Here is a 20849-nt window from a genome sequence, read left to right as displayed (position 1 = left end):
AAATGTCAAACTCAGGTCCCTACATGGGTAAACTATGAGAACAGCTTCATGTTGTTAATGATCATCAATAATTCTTGATTCACAAGTCAGGATCTAACTTGAGGTTCAGTGACCGAGGCCAGTACCCTCCATCAGCTGGTGGTAGAAACAACATTGAATAGTGGCGTGGGACTGATTTTTTATATTCTCCAGGAGTGCCTATTCCATAGCTTCCTCAAGTAGTTTGTTTTAGTGTTTGTCTTCTCAGTCAAGTTCTAATTGAACCCAGACATGGTACAACTTTTACCCCTGTTTAGACCTTCCTAAAGATGGAGACTATTAATCTTTCATGTTCCTTAAGACAGTTGTTGGGTCATTTCTTTGTTCTTTCTTTGCAAGGAAGAACAGCCTCAGCATCTACAATTTTTACTCATAAGCAAACTTGTGCCTTCTTCATGCATCTTCATGATCCTCTCTAGTTTTCTGCATGTTAAGTTTAGATCCAGGACCCAACACTTTAACAGTATCTTGACTGATACTTAGCAAAGGAGAAGGGTTGCTCTCTGATATCCATCTTTGCACAACCCAGAATAGGCCACGTGTGCATTTGCCCAAAGGAGTGCTACTTTGCCATTACAAGTGGGGGCAAAGTAGCACTCTTCATGCCTATGCACATCTCTAGCTTCCCACCCTGGCCTACCTTCTGACCCTTCAAACAGCTCCCCACTCCATTCCAAGCCCTCTAAACTTCTGGCCTTTCTCCCCATACGCAAGTCCTGCCCAGCTGGCATGCCAGACTTCTGTCTCAGCAATGGAGGCTGTTCCCTTTTGGGCCCCTGCCAATCCCATAGTCTGATCACATTCTTACCCCATGGTAAGTATGGAAAATGCAATGTAAACCATTCCTGAAATGTAATAAGCTGCTTCTCTTGTTCTAGATGGGCCTTGAGGTTCCTGGGTGATTTCAGTTCTGAAACTGGCAGGGCTAAGCCACACCACCCACCTGCCCACCTTCCACCCCCAACTTCAGACTCTTTCCCATTCAGCCTTGGGCCCTGCTGGATAATGCAAGAGAAAATCCTCGTTACATTAGTACCACATTAAACAACACTTTCTGTAATTCTTTTCACTCAACACAGATAATATGAGCACTACAGGCTAGCATAAAGTAAGTAGAGAAAATCAAGTGCTTGAAGCTTTACTTCAACCAGGGCATGGCCCCAAGGGCTGCCTCCTAACTCCACTTCTTCTGTCATCTGCCTTAAAGTAGCCGCCTTGATTGCAGCATGCCCAGCCCAGCCCAGGACTTCACTCATATCCCAGCCTTTCTTCAATTCAGCTCTCCTCCCAGTTAAATGGAGGAATTCAATAAATGCCCAGATAAAATACATGCTAAAATTAATTATGCTAATTTGTAGTGCTTGTGAAATACAGGAGTAATATTACAGTCATTCTAACTAATTTTTTAAACATTATATTATGCAAAGTTTCAAACATATGACAAGGTAAAGAGTATAATGGGCCCAATGGACCCATCATCCAGCTTTAACAGTTATCAATATAGCCAATCTTGTTTCAGCTATTTCTCATCCATAACCCAACTCCCACCAAGATTTTGAAGCAAATCCCAGGTATAATTTAATTTATAAATATTTAATTTAAAAATTTTACATGAATATCACCCTATCTGAATGCAATTTATTTCTATTTTCTCAGTCTGCTAAGATGTTTTCTTATGCCGGATGGAAGCAAACCTGTAACATTCTGTTTTTCATCTTCTCCATCGTATTTTTCATCAGCCGCCTCGTTATTTTTCCCTTCTGGTGAGTAGACAAGGTGCTGTGTGTGCCTTTGGTCACTGTGCTGAGGTGGCCTTGCATGTTGTTCAGGTTGGAGCATTGCCCTTTCTTTCTTTCTTACACTGATCTCCGGCTATTTGTGCCAAGTTCAGCTGGAAAGAAGAATGTGAAGGAGATATTTTTATAGATAATTAAAACCACACCTTCCAATGTGAAAAGGCTTGTTACAAAGGGAGATTAAAGATGTGTAACCAATGGGAAGCAGCAACTCTTACTCTGTGTCTGATTTCATGAATCTGGATCTTTCTTTGTGATTAACAGCTTTTCCAGTTATTCAGTGAAATGTCATTGGCCAATTATCAGCTCTTTAAAAGAGAGGCAAATTCTGTGTTAAAATTACAATAGTTATAACCACCATTAATTGAATGCCAGACACTGGATTAGGCCCTTTATACATCTTGGCACTAGCTACACAACAAATCATAAAGATAGGTATCGTCACTTCCAGTTTGCAGAAGAGGAAACTGATGCTGATTTCATTTTCCATGATCACTGGTCCTAACAGTGATTTGGACCACTGGCTCTTGGTCGGTCTGTTGATTTTGTTTAGCCAAGAGCTGGCAACATAGAACCTATGTTGTGTCTCTCCTGACAATCATTCCTTTGGCAAGCATAATTTTCCATGTGTTGATTGACAGAAACCAGAGGAAAAATGTGAGGAAGACATTGATGGTTTGGAAAGAACAGCTTAAAACTAACTGTAGTTTGGGGATAGTCTAGGAGTTTCAGATATTCTCAACAGAAAAGCTAGTGCTATTGGAGGTACTAGGTTCCAGCAGAATGAAATGGGGACCCAGGTTTCAGGCCTGATCCCTTGTGGGTGGAGAGCACCCTTAACTAGCAGCATGCAGGGAAGACTGGTAAGAGAGTGTGGGTGCTGCCTGCCCTGTGGAAGCCAGGTGCGTTCTTTAACCCAGGATTGGGTGTCTTGATTAGACATTCTTTTCTGGAGAGGAGCAGCATCATGCAGTGATGAATTTCACAGATGCAAGTCAGTCCTGGCTCCAGACTTACTACCTGTGTGATCTTGTACAGGTTAGATCATTTCTCTGTGCCTCAGTTTCTCATCTGTAAAATGTAAATAAGGGTTGTCATGAGCCTTAATTGAAGTAATACATATGAAATAGCTTAGAACAGCGTCTGGAACATAGTAAGGATTCAGTAAATGCCAGCTGTTATTACTAAAATTATTAATGAGTCTCTGAGAATTTGAAGTTTAATCTAGAATCAAATCTGAGATACATGTTTAAGATATTCTTCTTGGTTGATGAATCATATTACCATCACTTTTGCTTTGGCTGATCAGGTGTGTTTATGAAATTAGAATATTGTACAATAGCAACTATTGATAGGGTAAGTATTGACTTGCAGATAGCAGTTGAGTTGTGGCTTTTCAGTGTGACTTTCATGGTGCTCTAAATCCAGCATTTGCCCATTGGTGACACTTATTTTGTTCAAAAAGTACCATGTGTTCCAGTTATCTATAGCTGTAAACAAACCTTTTGAAAAATTTAGTGGCTTAAGGCAGTAGTGAGCAAACTTTTTTTTATAAAGGGCCATAGAATAACTGTTTTAGCCTTTGAGGGCCATATATGGTCTCTGTTGCATGTTTTTCTTTGTTTGGTTCTGATTCTTTTACAACCCTTTAAAAATGTACCAAACCTAGCTTAGATCACTGGCTGTAGAAAAACGGGTACAGGCCAGACTTTACCAACACGCCATGTTTTGCAGGGCTCTTTCTTAAAACAACAATACATTATTATTACTATTTCTTATGGATCTGGGAGTTGACAGGCATCATCTACATGGTTTTCACTCATGTGGTTACAGTCAGATGGTCGCTGGGCAGTCAAGGTTGGAGTTTTCTTGAAGCCTTCCTCACTCACAAGGTTCAGGTGACACCCGTGACATCAGCTGGTTGATGCTGATTGCTGGTTGGAACCACTGCTGGGCCTGTCAGCTGGAACACATGCCCATGCCCCTCCACTGGCCTGACCTTCTCTTAGCACAGCAGATGGATTTCAAGGGTGAGCAGTTCAAGAGAGAGCTTGGCAGATGCTGTCTCCTTTTATAACCCAACTTCAGAAGTCACAGCATGTCACTTCCAGCCTCATTTTCTTCATTGAATCCAAGTCACTAAGGCCAGCTCATATTTAAGGGAAGGAAATTTAGACTCCATTTCTTGATGGGAATAGTTTCAAATAATTTGTAGAGATTTTGTTGTTGTTGTTGTTGCTGTGGTACGCTGGCCTCTCACTGTTGTGGCCTCTCCCGTTGCGGAGCACAGGCTCCGGACACGCAGGCTCAGCGTGTCACGCAGGCTCTAGCTACTAAAGCCCACATAGCTAGAGCCCGTGCTCCACAACAAGATAAGCCCCCACAATGAGAAGCCGGCGCACCACAACAAAGAGTAAACCCACTCACCGCAACTAGATAGCCCATGCACAGCAACGAAGACCCAATGCAGCCAAAAATAAATAAATGAATAAAAATTAAAAAGAAAAAGAAAGGAGGGGCTTCCCTGGTGGCGCAGTGGTTGAGAGTCCGCCTGCCGATGCAGGGGACACGGGTTCGTGCCCCGGTCCAGGAAGATCCCACATGCCGCAGAGCGGCTGGGCCCGTGAGCCATGGCCACTGAGCCTGCGCGTCTGGAGCCTGTGCTCCACAATGGGAGAGGCCACAACAGTGAGAGGCCTGCGTACCGCAAAAAAAAAAAAAAAAAAAAAAAGAAAGGAGAATGATCAAACCAGAAGAAATAAAGATATTATTAAAAAAAATTCCTAGATTTAAGAACTCATTCTCTTGCCAGCATTTCTGGATTTCAAGGAGAATGAGTTACATGCATTTGGCATTTTCTTGATCTTGATACTTTGCTGAATTCACCAGCCTACTGCAGAGGGCAACCAATACCACTGTTTGCTGTCTTCAGGAGGTTGGGCTGTGAATAAACCAGTATTAACAGACTTGACTGAAAAAATTTTTTGTGGGTAAAAATTCTTCTGTACTGATATTGACTGCTCTTCATTGTTTGGAAGCTTAAGGAGAACCTCACCAAGCTATTGGAAGTTTGGGAGATGGGTTTTTCATGGTTTTTGAAAGCATTAGTTGCAGTGTATTACTCTGACTTAAATAGCCATCCCATCAGCTTGAACATGTTACACAACCAAGTGGTGGTACCAAAGAGGAAAAGTCAGTTCCTTGTTGTTAGTCTGGCTCCCACCATCTGTCTAAAACTTGTAACTCTGCAGACTCACTTTTCAAGGATATTTTATTAGTCCAGATTTGTTGGGAATTTACCATGGACCAAACAAAGTGCAGACAGGCCCATTTCAAGATTCAGACATTTTAGAGGTTCTGTGGGAGGTGGTTCGCCATCTAGTTGCTCTGTTCTTCTCAACTGCTTTTGTTGTACATTTTGTGGTGAGGTGAAGGGTTGAGTGGGGAGAAAGGTGACTGGGGTGGTGCCATCTGAAAGTCATCTGAAACCTTGAGAAAAAGAACAGGAGTTTTTTTTTGTTTTTTTTTGGCGGTGCGCGGGCCTCGCACTGTTGTGGCCTCTCCCGTTGCGGAGCACAGGCTCCGGACGCGCAGGCTCAGTGGCCATGGCTCACGGGCCTATCCGCTCCGTGGCATGTGGGATCTCCCTGGACTGGGGCACGAACCTGTGTCCCCTGTATTGGCAGGTGGACTCTCAACCACTGCACCACCAGGGAAGCCCAGAACAGGAGTTTTACATCATGCGTGTCTTTCCCTTTCTTCTCCTTTCCTTTTATTCCCCCAGCCTCAAGCAGATTTGCTTTCCCCTCATGAGTTTCCTTTTGTGTCCATACAACTGTGTCCCCAATTCTCCTTTCTTCCTGCTCTTTTCAGGGATCTAATTTGGCCAGTTTTCAGTCAGTGTCAGCAAGAGTTAATTACCTTGATTTTCTAAACAGTGTTACTGTCAACATTAGGTAGACATTCCAGCTGGCACTGGCCAAACTGCTTTAATCTAATTGCCTGGTTACCCCCATTTATTTGCATTTTTCTTCAAAAACATTTAAATCTCAGGCTTACGTTATTCACATTGTATTCCCAACTATTGTATTAAAATAATGACTTCTATATTTGTGAATTATTGGACGTATCTATCTACTTGAATATTATACAAATACCACCCGAGATCATTCGGTTAGAAAGACCCTCCGATGGTCAGATAAACAGTTCCCCTGACTCCTGACAATTTTCCTCCATAAATAAAAAGAGTAGATAATAATTTAGTCCAGGCTGATTGATCTGAAGGGAAGGATCACTGTTTCAACTGAAGTTTCTGAGTGGCAGTGCTGGCTCATTGCTTTGTTTCTGGAACTCACCACTGCTAGATGTTGTGAGGAGCTCACGGATGAGTGAGACGCAGCTCCTAGCCTGCAGCAGTTCATGATGGCAGTAGAAGAAATCTTTGTATCCACCACCTTTTCCATGTATTTGAAGGCTGTTAATACTGACCCATATTTTTTGGATATTCCAAAAAGAAAAAAATAAAACATTTCCAGCAAATCAAAACTACAATGAGGTATCACCTCACACTAGTCAGAATGGCCATCATTTAAAAGTCTACAAAAGTCTACAAATAATAATTGCTAGAGAGGGTGTGGAGAAAAAGGAACCCTCCTACACTGTCAGTGGGAATGTAAGTCAGTGAAGTCACTAAGGAGAACAATATGGAGGCTCCTTAAGAAACTAAAAAATAGAGTTACCATGTGATCCCACTACAATCCCACTCTTGAGCATATATCTTGGAAAAGATGAAAACTCTAATTCAAAAAGTTACATGCACCCCAGTGTTTATTGCAGCACTATTTACAATAGCCATGACATGGAAGCAACCTAAGTGTCCATTGACAAATTAATGGATAAAGAAGATATGGTACATATATACAATGGAATATTACTCAGCTGTGACAAAGAATGAAATAATGCCATTTGCAGCAATATGTATGGACCTAGAGATTATCATACTAAGTGAAGTACAATAAGACAGAGAAAGACAAATAATCATATGATATCACTTATATGTGGAATCTAACAAAATGATGCAAAGGAATTTATTTACAAAACAGAAATAGACTCACAAACATAGAAAACAAAGTATGGTTACCAAAGGGGAAACAGGGGGAGGGATAAATTAGGGCTTTGGGATTAATAGGTACACACTACTATATATAAAATAGATAAACGACAAGGACCTACAAAGGAATTATATTCAATATCTTATAATAACCTATAATGGAAAAGAATCTGAAAAAGAATAGATACATATATGTATAACTGAATCACTGCTGTACACTTGAAACTAACACAACATTGTAAATTAAATAGACTTCAATTTTAAAAATGGTTAAGAAAATAAAAAATAAAACATTTCCAACAGTGAATAATACTCAAATAAATAGCTTCCTTATCTCCAAGGGTACATATGCTAGTGGTAACTTTATTTTCCCCACCAGTGGTTCACAGGACTTTGGGCTTCATCTTTTGATGATCCAGGTCTCACTGGTATAGAAAAATGGTACCCTGAGAAGCCTCATACGAAAGAGAATTTTGTGGGCAATGAGGCCATATAAACCCTTGAAACGGCTATCAGAGAGAGGACAGTTTTAAGAAAAGACGAGACACAACAAAGCTGAAAGCATACAGCAGTGCTCTTAGCTGATGTCCATCAGAGAGAGACAAGAGTGAGGACACGATGGTCCTTTCTTTCCTCCTAAGGCCTGGGGCCTCTGTTCTGAATGGTGAGTCAGGGGCAGAGCAGGGGTCTGATGGTGCCAGGGTCAGCTTCCTCGCCCTCCTGGGATGGCACAGTGCCTTTCCCACAGTCATCAGAGGAGAGGAGGGCCTGCACCGTGCCAGAGAGGCTCTGTTGAAGTATCTCAGAACTGGACTTTCCAGTCACAAAGCTTATAGAGGAGAGGGCAAATGACACTGCAGGTGTTTGCTCTGCATCTCATTCAACAAGGAGCCCTCAGGGGAGCTCCTTCCCACACCCCACAGGCTTGGCACTTCTGTTGCTGTTTGTAAACTTATGAAGGACAGCGACAACAGTCCATAGAATTTTAAATTCATAATTTAGTCCAACCCCTTTATTCATTTATGTGTTTGGAAATAATTTTAAGTTTACAGGATAATTTTAAGTATATCACAGAGAACTCTTACATATTGCCTTTACCCAGATTTACCAGTTAACGTTTCCCCCATTTGCTTTGTCATTTTTTCCTCTCTCTCTGTTTCTCTTTCTCTCTCAACACACACACACACACACACACACGTGCTCACACATGTGGATGTGTGTATATATATATATACATATATATATGTATACATATTTTATCTGAACCAGTTGAAAGTTGAAACCATCACGTCCTTTTAATCCTAAATAGTTCAGTGTGTATTTCCTAAGGACAAGGACATTTTTCTACAGAATCACAGTATAGTTATCAATTTCAGGAAAGGCAGCAATCTACCATCCATGTTTCAGTTTTGTCAGTTGATCCGATAGTGCCTTTCATTGCTTTTTTCCCTCACTATTGGATTTGGCCCAGGATCACATTCTGCATTCAGTTGTCACCTGCTGGGAATAGTCCTTACCCCTTCTTGCCTTTCGTGTCATAGATATTGTTGAAGCGTTGCAACCCTGTTTGTTTTTCACGTGAGAAGTTAAGATAGTTACAGGATCGCACAGCTAGTTATGAAAGAATCAAGATTAGAAACAGAACATTTGAAACACAAAAGAGATATGTTTCCAGTTAAGTTACTAAATTTGATAATTAAGAGCAGGCATCATTGCCTTACCTAAGTATTATTAAGTTTTCTTCAACTACTTGGTCACTTCGAAATATAAGCCATCTCTAGAATGTTAGGTGAGCAATTACGCACCTGTAGAACCAGTATTTGTCCTGAAAAGGCTTAATGCTCACACCTACAATTAGCAAGAAAAAAAGACCTTTAACTTTCATTAGAAAAATTACTTTTGGTGGCTGCCTTATCCAGCCCAGCAAAACCAACTACTATTTATACCAACAATGTGATTTTTTTCAAACCATGTAAACTTTGGTGATTGAGTAAAGAGTAAAAATGGGGGAAAAAACCCAAAACAGGAAAAAGGCCAAGCTTTGCAATCCACAGGCACCATGGTAGTGCATCCATTTGTACAGGTTAAAGGCCAGCGTACAGAGCAGAATTGAGGAGTATTCTCTGTGAAAAGGGAGATTCCACAGGACCCACAAGGTAAATGTGCAAGTGTTTGTGGGTTCACTCGTGTGTCTGCACACTTGATACACAAAATTGAGAAAGGCAGATTTGTTTTTTTTCCTTCCCATTCTCCTTTTAGCAAAGGACCAGAAGAAATCAAGGCTGAGAGATTGGACCATCTTTTAGTGAGGGCAGTGAGACCCATAGAAAGAGGCCCTGAAAATGCAACTGAAGCCCCGTAACTGCTGTCCTCCCTTCTGAACTCCTCTTCACTTCTTGGGCCTCCTGTCCCTTCTGTCCTCCCACAGCACAGGGTCCCCACTCCTCCTTAGCCGGCTCCTCCCCTCCAAAGCAGCCTCCTCCTTCTCCCTGATATGCAGAAAATCCAGCTATTTCAGCGGCACCCTCCCTGGGTGTTGCCCTCCCTGTATTATTAACGAAGCCCTCTGCAGTAGGAAAGGGGGTGGTGGTGGAAAGCCATCTCGTCATAATGATGGTAATAGTAATGTTGTAACTACCATTTCTGAGTGCTTACTATATGCTAAGCTCTTCCCATTTGTCAACTCATTTAATTCTCATAACAACCTGACAAGGTGAGACCTGTTTTATTACAGAAGAAACTGAAGCCCAGAGAAGCTACGTAACTTGCTGCAGACCCCAGGGAAGCCATGATCCAAATCTAGCGGGCTCCAGCGCCCATGCCATTGACCTCTCCTCTCTGCAGTGGCTTGGCTGTCTCTGAAGGCATTTGTGTTTAATGGCAGTCTCTTCTGTTTCTAGGACTCTGCAGTTTGCAAAGCTGGCTGTGTGTTTCTCTGGAGCCGCTCATTCAGAGATGTGGGGTTAGTTCTACCCAAGGAATGGGAGGTTGTGCAGGTTACCAGGCAAGAAAATAGCAGCCTTAGCCCTGGAGCCCAGCTCTGATGATTCTAGACCAGGCGTATCACTCTTCTTTCTAAAACTGGCGAAGCTTCCCAAAGCTCTTACAACGAAGGCCACACCCTTGACCTTGACTTTCAAGTCCAACAGGAGATGGCTGCATTCACCAATCCAGCTTTATCTTCACCCCACCCCCACCCCCTGCCACTCCTCTCCCTGAAGCCACACTGGTCTTCTTTTAGCCCTTGAATTTTTCATGATGCCTCCACCTGAGAGTTTTGTATATGTCCTTTCCTCCGACTGGAATCCTCTTTTCTGTGTCTTCCCTTCAACTAGAGGGAAGAGGGAAATCTCTATTCAGTCAGAACCCTGCAATATGCTCCCTGACCTTTTCTTTCTTTGCATGGACCACAGTGAGTTTAATTATATGTTTAAGTAATTATTCACATTCTCTGATAGAATGCATGAAGGAGATAGTTTTTAGTAGATTCCTTTGTTAGTTTTGACACTGACACATTCCCAGTAGGAGACCTTGTATGGGACCAGGCCCTGGAACAGGTGATGGGAGGATACAGAGATGAAGGCATCATGGCTGCTGCCTTTGGAAAGCTTGCTAGCTAATGAGGAGTCAACTAATATAAGAGCTTTTACTGCAAGGCAGGGTGAATCAGCCAAATGCTCTAAAGAAGCTGGTATCAGGGGAGCCCAGACAAAAGTTATAAATTCAGAGGTGATCAGAATAGCACAGAGATTTTGGTATGGAGAGGGCCATGCTTTGATAGGTGAAAAGAATTTCAATTGAAAAGGGGAAAGGCATTATAGGCTAAGTGAGTCCAGAATAAGGCACACAATTGCTTAAGGACCCAGCAAATCAGAATAGCAAATTGGCTTTATATATATTATTTCCTTTAATCCCTGTGGATGCAGGCACCAAAATGTAAGCCCTACTAGTTCAGGAATTTCAGTCTGTTTTATTCATTGCTGTATTTCTGGCTCCCACAAAGTTCCTGGTAGCACTTTGGTGCTTAATAAATATTTATTGAATGCATAAGGTAGGTACTCATTGCTTCCATTTTACAATTGAGAATATGCACAAATAAGTGACTCAAGATTACATAGAGTCAAGATTTTAAGAAAATATGGAAAAATATATTTTAAAATGTTGGGGGTGAGAAAAACCTTTTAAAGCCTAATATGGAGGAAACAATTGTTTCATATAAAGGAAACAATTGATAACTTTAGTTACAAAAATGTTTTAAAAATTGATTTGTCAAGAAAAATTATAAACAAAGTTGTAAGAATCAAAACCATGTGATGTTATTTAACATGATTAAAAAGTAATATTATAATCCTTAACATATAAAGAGTACTTAGGAGTCAACAGAAAAAGTAAATACCCCAAAAGAAAAATGGGCAAATATATACCATGAAGAAGCAGTTCACAAAAGCACAAATCACAATAATTTTAAAAACTCATATATATATCTTCACAAGAAATAAAAATGTAAATATATAAATAGTGTGATATTATTTTACGTAGCAGCTGACAAAGTACAATGTTGGTCAAGATCCAAGGAAGCAGATACTCTCATACACTGGGTGCAAGACTATGAATTGGCACAGTCTTGCTGGAAAGCATCTAGCAATACACTCCAAAATGTAAATTGAGTATACTCTTTGATTCAGGATTTTAACAATTCTAAGGAAATATCAAACAATTTTATCAAAATGTCTTTACAAGTAATATTCTGACAGTGTTCTTTATTTTTTTCACTGTTGTCAATTTAATTAATACTTTTGACTACACAATCTCCAAAAGAGTAGTTCTCAATTTAACCAAAGCACTTTCCATGATGCCAAAAATTAACGTTTGGTTGCCATCACTCTTGCAACAAAAGTACTTGGACAACTGCCAAATGCAGAGCACTCAGGTGGGTACCTCAGAATTACACAGATGCAGTCAAGAGCTCAAAGAAGCCTTCAGGAAAACTTGTTAATTCTTTGATTTTCCTCAGCAACTTCTCCCCTCTTATTTTCTTTAGCAAATATCCAGAACCACCAGTAGTCTCTGTAAATATACTATTCAACTATTCAACTCCTCACCCTCAGCAAGGGTTGCCTTTAATCAAGCAATTGGCTGGAGTGAAATTCTAACCCAATGTTTTCAGCACCATCTTGACTCCCTTTTTTTTTAGTTTATTTTTGGCTGCGTTGGGCCCTCATTGCTATGCACGGGCTTCCTCTAGTTGTGGCAAGCAGGGCCTACTCTTCGTTGCGGTGCGTGGACTTCTCATTGCGGTGGCTTCTCTTGTTGCGGAGCATGGGCTCTAGGCGTGCGGCTTTGGTAGTTGTAGCACACAGGCTCAGTAGTTGTGGCTCATGGGCTCTAGAGCACAGGCTCAGTAGTTGTGGCACACGGGCTTAGCTGCTCCGCAGCATGTGGGATCTTCTTGGACCAGGGCTCGAACCTGTGTCCCCTGCATTGGCAGGTGGATTCTTAACCACTGCGCCACCAGAGAAGTCCCCTATATTATTTTAAGTAGTGTCAATCCCTACTCTGTGTCAATCTACTAGGTTAACACTGCCCCCTCCCAAAGTCCTTCAATCCATTAGGTCCTTTCAAAGTCCTGCTAGTGTTAGAGGGTCTCCTGCAGAGGTGGGGGCTGGCTGTGGCTCACCGTGGGGTCAAGGACACTGGCAGCAGAAGCTCTGGGAAGCATTCCCCGGTGTGAGCTCTCCCAGAGTCCACCATCAGCCCCACCAAAGAGCCAGGCAGGCTCCAGTGCTGGGTTGCCTCAGGCCAAACAACCAACAGGGAGGGAACCCAGCCCCACCCATCAGCAGACAAGTGGATTCAGTGTTCTTTATAATACAGTGAAAATTTGGAAACAATTTAAATGTCTATCAATAAGGGATTAGCTAAATAAGTTATAAGATCTATAAGTGGATTTCTACGCAGCTATTACATAGGATGGTATATAGTATGGGTTGGCAAACTGGCTCACGGGCCAAATCCAGTTCACTGACTGTTTTTGTTAATAAAGTTTTACTGGCACACAGCCATACTCATTTACTGATATATTGTCTATAGCCAGTTTCACACTACAATGGTCACTTGAACCTTTGCAACCGAAACCAAATGCCCCAGAGGCCTGAAATATTTACTGTCTGTCCCTATACAAAAATGTTTGCTGACCCCTGATTTATAAATATGTTCATTGTCATGGAAAGCTCTCTGTAACATATTATTGAGCGATAAAAGCAGGGTAAAAAATCACAACCATAGTGTGATACCTGTTATATGAAATCATGTGGTAATGGGGAAGGGGGAGCAACACCTTAAATAATATATTTTTAGGAAAGATGTCTTAAATTATGTTCACCAGACATAATATATACTGGGTTACCTGTGAGTTGTGAGATTTTAATTTAGTTTTTACTTAACCTCTTTATATTTTTCTGTAATTCCTAAGTTTCTAAAAAAATTTACATAAGTAAAACGGATAAATGGCTATTATTTTTGCTATATTGAGTTCAGAGTTCATATTATTTCTTTTAAAAAAATTAATTAACTAATTTATTTATTTTGGGCTGCATTGGGTCTTTGTTGCTGCATGCAGTCTTTCTCTAGTTGCGACAAGCGGAGGCAACTCTTCATTGCAGTGCGCGGGCTTCTCATTGTGGAGGCTTCTCTTGTGGAGCACTGGCTCTAGGCACGCGGGCTTCAGTAGTTGTGGCACACAAGCTCAGTAGTTGTGGCTTGTAGGCTCTAGAGCCCAGGCCCAGCAGTTGTAGCGCACAGGTTTAGCTGCTCCGCGGCCTGTGGGATCTTCCTGGACCAGGGCTTGAACCCGTGTCACCTGCATTGGCAGGTGGACTCTTAACCACTGTGGCACCAGGGAAGTCCCATATTATTGCTTGTTGAATAAAGGTCTTAAACTAATAACTCACAAAGAAAGGAAATAGAGCTACTAAGCAGACTGTCAAAGGGAACTGTCAAAGGTTGCAAAAATTGCAAGTTGAAATTGTTTTGGAGGGAGGATGGGGCAGCCTGCAGGGGCAGCAGCTCCTGCCTTCTCTGCAGCTCGGTAGCCAGGGGTGGAAGGAAGCCTCAGGTGAAACCCCAAGTCAGACCCCACACTGCATCCCACTGTCCCATCTCTCCCCCCCTCATTTTTCTTTTACCATTTGGTTTGTGGTTCTATCTGTTCGTGTTTTTTTTTCCTTCTTTTCTTCTGAGCCGTGTGGCTGGCAGGGTCTTGGTGCTGCGGCCAGGTGTCAGGCCTGAGCCTCCAAGGTGGGAGAGCCTAGTCCAGGACGTTGGACCACCAGAAACCTCCTGGTCCCATGTAATATCAATCAGCGAGAGCTCTCCGAGAGATCTCCATCTCGACACTAAGACCCAGCTCCACCCAACGGCCAGCAAGCTCCAGGGCTGGACGCCCCATGCCAAACAACTAGCAAGACAGGAACACAACCCCACCCGATAGCAGAGAGGTTGCCTAAAGTCATACTAAGTTCACAGACACCCCAAAACACACTGCCGGACGTGGCCCTGCCCACCAGAAGAACAAGATCCAGCCCCACTCACGAGAACACAGGCACAAGTCCCCTCCACTAAGAAGCCTACACAAGCCACTGAACCAACCTCACCCACTGGGGGAAGACACCAAAAACAACAGGAACTGTTAACCTGCAGCCTGTGAAAAGGAGGCCCCAAACACAGTAAGTTAAACAAAATGAGAAGACACAGAAATATGCAGCAGCTTAAGGAGCAAGGTAAAAACCCACCAGACCAAACAAATGAAGAGGAAATAGACAGTCTACCTGAAAAAGAATTCAGAATAATGGTAGTAAAGATGATACAAAATCTTGGAAATAGAATGGAGAAAATACAAGAAACATTTAAAAAGGACCTAGAAGAGCTAAAGAGCAAACAGATAATGATGAACAAAACAATAAATGAAATTAAAAATTCTCTAGAAGGAATCAATAGCAGAATAACTGAAGCAGAAGAATGGATAAGTGACCTGGAAGATAAAATAGTGGAAATAACTGCTGCAGAGCAGAGTAAAGAAAAAAGAATGAAAAGAATTAAGGACAGTCTCAGATACCTCTGGGACAACATTAAACACACCAACATTTGAATTATAGGGGTCCCAGAAGAAGAAGAGAAAAAGAAAGGGTCTGAGAAAATATTTGAAGAGATTATAGTTGAAAACTTCCCTAACATGGGAAAGGAAATAGTCAAGTGCAGGAAGCACAGAGAGCCCCATACAGGATGAATGCAAGGAGAAACACACCAAGACACATATTAATCAAACTATCAAAAATTAAATACAAAGAAAAAATATTAAAAGCAGCAAGGGAAAAGCAACAAATAACATATAAGGGAATCCCTATAAGGTTAACAGCTGATCTTTCAGCAGAAACTCTGCAAGCCAGAAGGGAGTGGCAGGACATTTTTAAAGTGATGAAAGGGAAAAACCTACAACCAAGATTACTCAGCAAGGACCTAAATGTAAGACCAGACACTATAAAACTCTTAGAGGAAAACATAGGCAGAACACTCTATGACATAATTCACAGGAAGATCTTTTTTGACCCACCTCCTAGAGAAATGGAAATAAAAACAAAAGTAAACAAATGGGACCTAATGAAACTTAAAATCTTTTGCACAACAAAGGAAACCATAAATAAGACAAAAGGCAACCCTCAGAATGGGAGAAAATATTTGCAAATGAAGCAACTGACAAAAGGTTAATCTCCAAAATTTACAAGCAGCTCATGCAGCTCAATATTAAAAAACAAACAACCCAATCCAAAAATAGAATACCTAAACAGACATTTCTCCAAAGAAGATATAAGATGGCCAAAAAACACATGAAAGGATGCCCAGCCTCACTAATTAGTAGAGAAATGCAAATCAAACCTACAGTGAGGTATCAATTCACACCAGTCAGAATGGCCATTATCAAAAAATCTACAAACAATAAATGCTGGAGAGGATGTAGAGAAAAGGGAACCCTCTTGCACTGTTGGTAGGAATGTAAACTGATACAGCCACTATGGAGAACAGTATGGAGGTTCCTTAAGAAACTAAAAATAGAACTACCATATGACTTAGCAATCCCACTACTGGACATATACCCTGAGAAAACCATAATTCAAAAAGAGACCTGTAACACAATGTTCATTGCAGCACTGTTTGCAATAGCCAGGACATGGAAACAACCTAAGTGTCCATCAACAGATGAATGGATAAAGAAGATGTGGCACATATATACAAGAAATGAAATTGAGTTATTTGTAGGGAGGTGGATGGACTTAGAGTCTGTCATACAGAGTGAAGTAAGTCAGAAAGAGAAAAACAAATACTGTAAGCTAACACATATATATAGAATCTAAAAAAAAATGGTTCTGATGAGCCTAGGGGCAGGATAGGAATAAAGACAAAAATGTAGAGAATAGACTTGAGGACACAGGGAGGGGGAAGGGTAAGCTGGGATGAAGTGAGAGAGTAGCACTGACATATATATACTACCAAATGTAAAATAGATAGCTAGTGAGAAGTAGCTGCATAGCACAGGGAGGTCAGCTCAGTGCTTTGTGACCACCTAGAGGGGTGGGATAGGGAGGGTGGGAGGGAGGCTCAAGAGGGAGGGGATATGGGGATATATGTATACATATAGTTGATTCACTTTGTTATACATCAGAAACTAACACAATATTGTAAAGCAATTATACTCCAATAAAGATGTTAAAAGAATTGTTTTATTTTTTAAATTAGCAAAGTTTAAACCCACTTAATACTGGTTGGGGGGTTCAATAAAACTCTTCTTTCATAAATTGCTCGTCACCTTCTAAATTGTTATAATTTTGGAAAATAATCTGGTAAAGTCTTAATAGCTTTTAATATAACCTTGAACTTCTATACTTTTAATGTATGCCTTGGAATAGTATTCTCACCTTTAGGAATATACACATCTAAAGAAATAAACTTTGATTTGGGAAAGACAATATACACCAAGTTTTTCAGGTAAAATGTTTTTGATTTAAAGTTAAATGGAATTGAACGTAAGATCCCACATGTGCTACTTTTACTACAGTGGCAAAGTCTCTACAGGACAATAGCAAGTGCTGCTCAAGATGAGCAGCAACTGGAGCTCTTGGACGTTGCTGGTAAGGGTGCAAAACAGCCACTCTGGGAAACAGCTTTTCAGTTTCTTATAAAGTTAAACATATAGTTTTAGTGTGATACCCAGCAATCCCAACCCTATGTATTTACCCTTGAGAAATGAAAACTTACGTGCACACAAAAACCTGTACATAAATATTTATAGAAGTTCTGTCCATAATTGTCAAAAACTGGAAATAATACAAATGTTCTGTAATGGGTACATCCACACAACGGAATGCAACTCAGTAATAAAAAAAAAAGGAGCGTGCTGTTGATACCCACAACTTGCATGAATCTCAAAGGCTCTATGCTGAGTGAAAGAAGGCAGTCTCAAAAGCTGACACACTGTATGATTCCATTTGTAATGCCTTCTTGACAAGACAAAATTAAAGGGATAGAGAATAGATAAGGGGTTGCCAAGTGTTAGGCCTGGGGATGTGACTACAAAGGGACAGCACTGGTGTTTGGGGGATGATGGAACTGCTCTGTCTCCATATTGTGGTGGTAGTTACACAAATCTATGCACATATTATAATTCATAGAACTGCACACCCCAAAATAGTCAATTTTACTATATGTTAATTTAAAAATAAAATTAAAATAAATATATGTAGGAAAAAATAGAAGATAACACACAAAAATTACAGTATTATTTGTTTAAAATCATGATTTTATGGGCAACTTTCTTATTTTTCCAATTTTATATGAATAAATTATTTTTATAATTCGAATAATATACTTACAAACAAACCTATCCAGGAACTCTAAAATCCTAGCAGTGTATGCAGTTTGGGAAGACAACAGATAGCCTTCATACTGCAATTGTATCTGAAGACAGTGTGCATTCTGGTCATTGAGGGCAGTTCAAATTGTGTCCAGGAGTCTGTTTATGAAATTAATAAAGTATGCAATTCACTTTAGAAAGTGGAAGTAGAAGTAATAACAGAACTTTTGCTTCCTTAAAAAGTCTCTTTTATCCACAAAATTTACTCTTGTAGAATTCCTCACTCACTTTTTTTTTCCCTCATTCACTTTTGATGCCAAATAAATGAGATTGTGTCAAAAGGCAATAATAACCCCATATATACATTCATTATCTCGTGTTATCCAATCCTGAGAAGGTGAGTGGGGTTAGTGTACACTCATCTCTTTGCAGAGAGGAAACCGAGGTAGAGAAACATTGGAGTGTAGGCAGCATGGCAATAAAAATTCCATTTGCTTTAACTTTTCTCCCAGGAGGCAGACTGTATTTTTTTGTGGCTTGCCAATAATGATATATAAGGTAATATTATCATATTGTTTTCTCTTGAGACTTTCCTGGACATCATTAGGAATGAAATAAGTGTTGTATGCCTTGAGAGATAAAGTATGTTTTCTCACTGAAAATTCACAAGTACTTTGACTGTAATGAAATACTCTCATCTGTTTGGTTTTTCAGGATTTTGTATTTCACGCTGATTCTGCCTCTGCAGTACCTTGAGCCTTTCTTTTCATGCATCTTCCTCAACCTACAGCTCATTGTCCTGCAAATTCTTAATCTTTACTGGGGTTACTTCATCCTGAAGATGCTCAAAAGATGTATATTCACAAAGGTAAGGGCTGTTCAAGTCTCATTGCTCTTAACAAACAGATTTCATTGCCAGATTGAAGGTGAGGCCCAGCTGGTGGAACATTCTACTTAATTTATGGTTAACCAGAATTTTTTTTCTTGATTTGATCCGTCTTGATAAAAGTTTCTCCAAACTATAGATTTTTCATTAAGTAGATTTCTAAGGTGTTCTTAAGAAATTGCTTTTATTAGAGGACAAGGGTTTTTTTTTTTAATTTCTGTCCAAAAATTGAATGCTGCTTCTTAAAGAATGTCCTAATAAGTCTAAATTTGCTCCAGTTTGGGGCAAGCTTTATGGTGTTGGTTGGGTACTGTTTCAGATCCTTGGTTTGTTTACCTTTGCTGAACATCCAATTTGCACATAATGCTCTCCCCCTGAGCTTTCTCTTCCTCTCTGAAACTTTGTCCATCATTTGCCTATACTTTTTTCTGAAAACATCTTCTTCCCTAAGAAATTAATAATACATTTTAGACAAAAGAAGGGGCTTTTCTGTTTGTTTTGTTTTGAATTCTAGTTTTTAATTTCAGAACAGGGGAGGAGAGGGCTTCAGAAATGAGTAAGACATAATCACTGCCTTTGGGGAAACAGCCCAGCATATAGTCGGGGAATATTCACCTATTAGCAACTTACATATATTGTACAGAATGTCCGGTGCTGAAGAGAGTTCCCAGAAACTTGCTGAGAAAGACAAAAGAGAAATTAGGGGACCAGGGAAAGTTTCACTGAATAGATGGAATTTGACTGGAGTCTTTAAGGCATGTTAAAAAAAAAAATCAAATCACAGCTCCTTCCTTGCCTGGAAATCATACATCCAAGGGAACTTTAATTAAGAATCTTTCAAGGTAAAAAGTTACAGCTGGCTCACTTTTGGGTGTTACCTAATCCATGTATAACACAGCATTGTATCGTGACCAGAATGAGTGACTCATATGTAACAGGTATGCTGGTAATTTATCAGATAAGCTCATTTTTTGGTCAACTCTCTGATGAATTCATTTTCCCACTTTAGCAATTGTGTCTCAAAGATCATTGAAGAGCTGACAAATGAAGTGGATGTGGCCATAATTGACCTCTAGATCTTCTAAATCTAGACAGAGGTATAGGAAATTGGGCTACATCTGCATTAATCTCAAGCCAAATCCTGAAAGTTTTTTACTTTTTTAAACTAAATTACTGACTTGAGCTTGTTTTCCTGAGAGTAGATTCTTTCCTTTAAAGCTGGAGTGCCCCCCAAAAAAAAAAAATTTCATTGAATGGTTCTAGTTTATTAATGTTCTAAATAGTTTTTCTATGATCTCTGCAAAAGTTATTTTATCCCTAAGTGACAGATACAGTTCAAGTAACTGAGATAAACTTAAGAATTTGAGCAGTTAGACAATTTGCACATCCAGGGGTTGGACAGAAGGCAGGTCACTGAACTGAGCCTGCCTGACCTTTGGGTCCAGCCTTCCTGGAGCTCCTGTCCCTAGGCAGAAATGGTTCCCTTATTAACTGGTGAGTGACAGTAATTACAGGCTTGGAAGGGATCCAGGCAGAACAAAACTTGGAAACCAGAAAATACCCTTGTTTGGTTTCATCATGATTTTCATATTTCTGATCTCTAATGGGTTGTACCAAGCCTGAGAAGAACCCAGTGGGTTGGGGAGCTGTGGACAGGAATTCCTGATTTCTCATGCTGTACTTTGGAAAAGCTGTTTCCAATTGCAATTTGACAGCAGCAGTGGAGGCCCCCACAGCCCTAATCCTTGCAGTCCGCATGACTTCAGCTGGCTTGCATGTGCGCTCTGTTTTCCACAGCAGTGGCAAATCTGGCTGTGAAATCAGCTTCTTCCTCCAAAGCCATAAAGCCGACTTTTAAAGAATGCTGTTTGAAGGCATAGTTGCATTGCAAAGGGGAGGAGAGGGACAGAGGCAGGAGTTGAAATTTTTAGAGGAACAACTAACAAGTCAGTTTTCAATTCTATTTAATAAATATTTAGCATTTCATACACACCACAATTGTTACCAAGGTGACTAATTCTTGATATTTAAAAAATGGAATTGCAGAGGTTTGTAGGCCTCCAAAAAATTTTTTTTTTAATCCTATAACAGCAATTGAGAATTTGTCTTTTCAAG

The 20849-nt window shown here is 40.4% G+C and overlaps 1 protein-coding gene across 6 annotated transcripts in view; it reads left to right on the top strand.

The window, feature by feature from the left end:
- CERS3 (ceramide synthase 3) overlaps positions 1-20849 on the top strand; it is a 121215-nt gene that overhangs the window by 60553 nt on the left and 39813 nt on the right. For all 6 annotated transcript variants that reach the window (XM_089906894.1, XM_089906895.1, XM_022598904.3 and 3 more), the window contains 2 exons: positions 1696-1802; positions 18563-18716. In XM_089906894.1, the coding sequence (XP_089763020.1) occupies positions 1696-1802; positions 18563-18716 (261 nt within the window). The remainder of the gene's footprint in view (positions 1-1695; positions 1803-18562; positions 18717-20849) is intronic.

This window comes from Delphinapterus leucas, chromosome 2 (genome assembly GCF_059928025.1).
Source record: "Delphinapterus leucas isolate spDelLeu-1000000601 "Yukka" chromosome 2, BTC_Dleu_Yukka2, whole genome shotgun sequence".
Classification (NCBI taxonomy): domain Eukaryota; kingdom Metazoa; phylum Chordata; class Mammalia; order Artiodactyla; family Monodontidae; genus Delphinapterus; species Delphinapterus leucas.
This window is presented reverse-complemented; position numbering and strand designations above follow the sequence as displayed.